This window comes from Cherax quadricarinatus, unplaced genomic scaffold (genome assembly GCF_038502225.1).
Source record: "Cherax quadricarinatus isolate ZL_2023a unplaced genomic scaffold, ASM3850222v1 Contig2416, whole genome shotgun sequence".
NCBI classification, from domain to species: domain Eukaryota; kingdom Metazoa; phylum Arthropoda; class Malacostraca; order Decapoda; family Parastacidae; genus Cherax; species Cherax quadricarinatus.
Window position 1 is genome coordinate 54,633 of NW_027197442.1, and position 6,911 is coordinate 61,543.

Here is a 6,911-nt window from a genome sequence, read left to right on the forward strand (position 1 = left end):
GCACTGTACTTCCCACCTCCACCCATCTTTCAGAGTGCAGGCACTGTACTTCCCACCTCCACCCAACTTTCACTGTGCAGGCACTGTACTTCCTACCCCCACCCATCTTTCAGAGTGCAGGCACTGTACTTCCCACCTCCACCCATCTTTGAGTGCAGACACTGTACTTCCCACCTCCACTCATCTTTCAGAGTGCAGACACTGTACTTCCCACCTCCACCCATCTTTCAGAGTGCAGACACTGTACTTCCCACCTCCACCCATCTTTCAGAGTGCAGACACTGTACTTCCCACCTCCACCCATCTTTCAGAGTGCAGACACTGTACTTCCCACCTCCACCCATCTTTCAGAGTGCAGACACTGTACTTCCCACCTCCACCCATCTTTCAGAGTGCAGACACTGTACTTCTCATCTCCACCCATCTTTCAGAGTGCAGACACTGTACTTCCCACCTTCACCCATCTTTCAGAGTGCAGACACTGTACTTCCCACCTCCACCCATCTTTCAGAGTGCAGACACTGTACTTCCCACCTCCACCCATCTTTCAGAGTGCAGACACTGTACTTCCCACCTCCACCCATCTTTCAGAGTGCAGGCACTGTACTTCCCACCTCCACCCATCTTTCAGAGTGCAGACACTGTACTTCCCACCTCCACCAATCTTTCAGAGTGCAGACACTGTACTTCCCACCTCCACCAATCTTTCAGAGTGCAGACACTGTACTTCCCACCTCCACCCATCTTTCAGAGTGCAGACACTGTACTTCCCACCTCCACCAATCTTTCAGAGTGCAGACACTGTACTTCCCACCTCCACCCATCTTTCAGAGTGCAGACACTGTACTTCCCACCTCCACCCATCTTTCAGAGTGCAGGCACTGTACATCCCACCTCCACCCATCTATCAGAGTGCAGGCACTATACATCCCACCTCCAGGACTCAAGTCTAGCTAACTGGTTTCCCTGAAACCCTTCTTATATGTACAAAATAGCACAAATAACAATGACACTTATATTGTTGATGTTACTGTATTGATCTCTAGTGTATGTATGATTGTTGATGTTACTGTATTGATCTCTAGTGTATGTATAATATTTGATGGTACTTTATTAATCTCTAGTGTATGTATGATTGTTGATGTTACTGTATTGATCTCTAGTGTATGTATGATATAACATATTAGCAGTGATATGTGCAGTAGCAAAAATGAAATTTTGTTGCAGTAATTTTAATTTTATAAAATACCTTTCATATTCACCACTATGATTTAACTGATGAGTAAATCAGTAAAATATTAACTTGTTAATTGTATCTACAGGATAACGACAAGCCAGAGGAGTGTAAAGTGTGCTTTAATAATTATGATGAAGAACTACGACGACCACGATCACTGCCGTGTGGCCATACATTCTGCTCAAAATGTATTGAAGATACAATAAAAAACTTTCAGCTCACCTGCCCCAGCTGCCGTGCTGAGCACAGTGCCACAGATGCTACCCAGTTCCCAATCAACTACACTGTGGAGGCTGTGATAAAGAAACTCAGAAGTATCCAGGTTACATCAGTGGAAACAGTGTCAACAAAATGTGGTCAAGACCACACAAGAGGCATCAGCAAGAAGTTACGATCTTTGGTACAGGAACACAAGAGCAGTATCAGTAACCTTATAAGAGAGTGTGAAGAAGCACTGTCCCAGCTGGGCAAGTACCAGGGGCAGATGAGGGACTGGAAGACCCAGCATCACCAACTGCAGGACAGACTCTATGATCTGCTGGAGCAGAACAAGGCAGCAATAGAGCTCCTGGAACAGGAGGATACCAGTGTGCTGACTATGACAACAGAAGGAGAGTCAGGAAAGAAGCAGCTGCAGACCATGCTGGAGACCCTCAACACAGTCAACACTGCACAGGAGGTCTTCACAACCATTGATGAAGCTGATCACTACAATGTGGAGGTTGAAGATTGGATCCAGAAGTGTCAAGAACTCTTCCCAGATGTCAACACTGTCTACACCTCAGTAAAGGTATGATGCCACAAATATTATTGATCTTTCTAAACAATTTCTTAGTTCATTTATATATATTGATTCTGTTCTTTAAATATATACAACATCAAGAGCAATATTCAGTAATCTATTATTAAATATATTAATCATTCTTCTTTCAACACACCAGCTATATCCCACTGAAGGAGGGTGACCCAAAAAGAAAAACAAAAGTTTCTTTATAAATTTAGTAATGTATACAGGAGAAGGAGTCACTAGCTCCTTGCTCCTGACATTTTAGTTACCTCTCATGACACGCTTACAGAGGATGAATTCTCTTTCACTTTCCCATGGAAATAACAGGAAATAAACAAGAAAAAGAACTAGTAAGTAAAGAGAAGAAAACCCAAAGGGGTGAGTATTTTTATGCTTGTACATGCATGTATTGTTTGACCTAAGTGTAAGCAGAATTAGCAAGATATACTTGAAATCATGCATATTTATGTGACAGAAAAAAGACACCAGCAATCATACCATTATGTAAAACAATTACAGGTTCTGTTTTACACTCACTTGGTAGGACAGTAGTACCTCCTTGGGGGGGTTGCTGTGTACCAACCTACAGTCACAGCATAGTAGTACCTCTCTGGGTGGTTGCTATCTACCAACCTACTACCACTGGATGGTAGTACCTCCCTGGGTGGTAGATGTCTACCAACTTATTACCACAGGATGGTAGTACCTCCCTGGGTGGTTGCTGTCTACCAACCTACTACCACAGGATGTCAGTACCTCCCAGGGTGATAGCTGTCTATAAACCTACTCCCACAGGATGTCAGTACCTCCCAGGGTGATTGCTGTCTATAAACCTACTACCAGAGGATGGTATTACTTCCATGGGTGGTTGCTGTCTACCAACCTACTACAACAGGATGGTAGTACCTCCCTGGGTGGTTGCTGTCTACTAACCTACTACCACAGGATGGTAGTACCTTCTTGGGTGGCTGCTTTAAGAGATATCCAAGGATGGTTGAAGAATAGGTAGAGGTGATATCCTAGGAAGGGTTGAAGGAAGGTACAGGTGATATCCTAAGAAGGGTTGAAGGAAGGTACAGGGACATCCTAGGAAGGTATAGATGATATCCTAGGAAGGTACAGCAGATATCCTAGGAAGGGTTGAAGGAAGGCACACCTGGAGAGATTACCTGGAGAGAGTTCTGGGGGTCAACGCCCCCGCGGCCCGGTCTGTGACCAGGCCTCCTTAGGTCAGTGTCCCAGGATGCGACCCACACCAGTCGACTAACACCCAGGTACCCATTTTACTGATGGGGAACATAGACAACAGGTGGAAAGAAACACGTCCAATGTTTCTACTCTGGCTGGGAATCGAAACCAGGCCCTCGCCATGTGAAGCGAGAGCGTTAACCACCAGGCCACCAGAGGAAGGGTTGAAGAGAGGTACAGGGGATATCCTAAGAAGGGTTGAAGGAAGGTACAGGGACATCCTAGGAAGGTATAGATGATATCCTAGGAGGGTACAGGGGATATCCTAGGAAGGGTTGAAGGAAGTTACAGGGGTATGCTAGAAAGGGTTGAAGGGAAGTACAAAATATATTAGGAAGGGTTGAAGGAATGTACAGGGGATATATTAGGAAGGGTTGAAGGGAGGTACAGGGGATATATTAGGAAGGGTTGAAGGGAGGTACAGGGGATATATTAGGAAGGGTTGAAGGGAGGGTGTGAGTGATATTTTAAGACATAAGTCTTAAGTAATCAACAGTTGTGTAAGTGTCAGAGTGGAGACAAGTTGTTGCTGACATCCAGCATTAATGTTTGTGTTGGTAATGACAGGTACAGGAGACCATTAAGAAGGCCCTGGACACCATCACCACAGAGACAGGTGCCACAGCTGCCCCTGTTTTCCTGGGAGACTCAGCCACCACCATCATGGAGAAAGTTAAGATAATTACTGGTGAAATCCCTCCAGCGACATTAACTGTAAGTTGAAAGTCTTTGTTTTTTTTTCATGTTATACAATATTAATCATGATAACATGGTCATGAAGATTTTCATTTTTATAGTTGCCTACTTTCTTATTCCTTTAATATGGTAATAAACCTGCTTCCTAACTTATTTATACACAACTTTTCATAATGTTTTGACTGATGGGTTATTCTAATATTCCTTACTGTTGTCATAGTCACAAAAATAGACATTGCATTAACTAAACCAACTGAACCTCTTCTCCAACTCTCTGAAACAGTAAATAAACTGAATGATTTCTTCTCCAGCATAGTAATAAATCAAGCCAAAAAGTTCTGAACTCTCAAGTCCAGTTTAGTGATTACCTATTCCAAACTAATTCTATGTAGGTTACTTCAATAATAAAATCATTAACAAAGCCCAAAGCTAAGTTAATGTATGACAACTGATATATAAATAAGTTGTTCATGTATTACCCAACTATTGAACAGTAGGACCCCACTCATACAGCAGGTTAGGTTCCAGGCTACTGTAGGGCCCCACTCATACAGCAGGTTAGGTTCCAGGCTACTGTAGGGCACCACTCATACAGCAGGTTAGGTTCCAGGCTACTGTAGGGCCTCACTCATACAGCAGGTTAGGTTCCAGGCTACTGTAGGGCCCCACTCATACAGCAGGTTAGGTTCCAGGCTACTGTAGGGCCCCACTCATACAGCAGGTTAGGTTCCAGGCTACTGTATGGCCCCACTCATACAGCAGGTTAGGTTCCAGGCTACTGTAGGGCACCACTCATACAGCAGGTTAGGTTCCAGGCTACTGTAGGGCCACACTCATACAGCAGGTTAGGTTCCAGGCTACTGTAGGGCCCCACTCATACAGCAGGTTAGGTTCCAGGCTACTGTAGGGCACCACTCATACAGCAGGTTAGGTTCCAGGCTACTGTATGGCCCCACTCATACAGCAGGTTAGGTTCCAGGCTACTGTAGGGCACCACTCATACAGCAGGTTAGGTTCCAGGCTACTGTAGGGCACCACTCATACAGCAGGTTAGGTTCCAGGCTACTGTAGGGCCCCACTCATACAGCAGGTTAGGTTCCAGGCTACTGTCACTCATACAGCAGGTTAGGTTCCAGGCTACTGTAGGGCCCCACTCATACAGCAGGTTAGGTTCCAGGCTACTGTAGGGCCCCACTCATACAGCAGGTTAGGTTCCAGGCTACTGTAGGGCCCCACTCATACAGCAGGTTAGGTTCCAGGCTACTGTAGGGCCCCACTCATACAGCAGGTTAGGTTCCAGGCTACTGTAGGGCACCACTCATACAGCAGGTTAGGTTCCAGGCTACTGTAGGGCACCACTCATACAGCAGGTTAGGTTCCAGGCTACTGCAGGGCACCACTCATACAGCAGGTTAGGTTCCAGGCTACTGTAGGGCCCCACTCATACAGCAGGTTAGGTTCCAGGCTACTGTAGGGCCCCACTCATACAGCAGGTTAGGTTCCAGGCTACTGTAGGGCCCCACTCATACAGCAGGTTAGGTTCCTGGCTACTGTAGAGCCACACTCATGCAGGAGGTTAGGTCCCAGGCTACTGTAGGGCCCCACTCATACAGCAGGTTAGGTTCCAGGCTACTGTAGGGCCCCACTCATACAGCAGGTTAGGTTCCAGGCTACTGTAGGGTTCCAGGCTACTGTAGGGCCCCACTCATACAGCAGGTTAGGTTCCAGGCTACTGTAGGACACTACTCATACAGCAGGTTAGGTTCCAGGCTACTGTAGGGCCCCACTCATACAGCAGGTTAGGTTCCAGGCTACTGTAGGGCCCCACTCATACAGCAGGTTAGGTTCCAGGCTACTGTAGAGCCCCACTCATACAGCAGGTTAGGTTCCAGGCTACTGTAGGGCACCACTCATACAGCAGGTTAGGTTCCAGGCTACTGTAGGGCCCCACTCATACAGCAGGTTAGGTTCCAGGCTACTGTAGGCTCCCACTCATACAGCAGGTTAGTTTCCAGGCTACTGTAGGGCCCCACTCATTGAGCAGGTTAGGTTCCAGGCTACTGTAGGGCACCACTCATGCAGCAGGTTAGGTTACAGGCTACTGTAGGGCCCCACTCATACAGCAGGAAAGTTCCAGGCTACTGTAGGGCCCCACTCATACAACAAGTTAGGTTCCAGGCTACTGTAGGGCACCACTCATACAGCAGGTTAGGTTCCAGGCTACTGTAGGGCACCACTCATACAGCAGGTTAGGTTCCAGGCTACTGTAGGGCCCCACTCATACAGCAGGTTAGGTTCCAGGCTGCTGTAGGGCCCCACTCATACAGCAGGTTAGGTTCCAGGCTACTGTAGGGCCCCACTCATACAGCAGGTTAGGTTCCAGGCTACTGTAGGGCCCTACTCATACAGCAGGTTAGGTTCCAGGCTACTGTAGGGCACCACTCATACAGCAGGTTAGGTTCCAGGCTACTGTAGGGCCCCACTCATACAGCAGGTTAGGTTAAAGGCTACTGTAGAGCCCCCCTCATACAGCAGGTTAGGTTCCAGGCTACTGTAGGGCACCACTCATACAGCAGGTTAGGTTCCAGGCTAATGTAGGGCCCCACTCATACAGCAGGTTAGGTTCCAGGCTACTGTAGGGCACCACTCATACAGCAGGTTAGGTTCCAGGCTACTGTAGGGCCCCACTCATACAGCAGGTTAGGTTCCAGGCTACTGTAGGGCACCACTCATACAGCAGGTTAGGTTCCAGGCTACTGTAGGGCCCCACTCATACAGCAGGTTAGGTTCCAGGCTACTGTAGGGCCCCACTCATACAACAGGTTAGGTTCCAGGCTGCTGTAGGGCACCACTCATACAGCAGGTTAGGTTCCAGGCTACTGTAGGGCACCACTCATACAGCAGGTTAGGTTCCAGGCTACTGTAGGGCCCCACTCGTACAGC

At 47.4% G+C, this 6,911-nt stretch overlaps 1 protein-coding gene across 2 annotated transcripts in view; it reads left to right on the forward strand.

Moving 5' to 3' along the window:
• Positions 1–4,789, forward strand: part of LOC138851850 (E3 ubiquitin-protein ligase TRIM13-like) — a 50,983-nt gene extending 46,194 nt beyond the window's left edge. The window contains exons 2-3 of one of the 2 annotated variants that reach the window (XM_070081350.1): positions 1,323–2,027; positions 3,840–4,786. In XM_070081350.1, the coding sequence (XP_069937451.1) occupies positions 1,323–2,027; positions 3,840–3,995 (861 nt within the window). In that variant the 3' untranslated portion in view covers positions 3,996–4,786. Of the gene's footprint in view, positions 1–1,322; positions 2,028–3,839 lie in introns of both variants that reach the window. The other variant, XM_070081349.1, reaches the window with a different exon arrangement.
• The last annotated feature ends 2,122 nt before the right edge of the window (positions 4,790–6,911 follow it).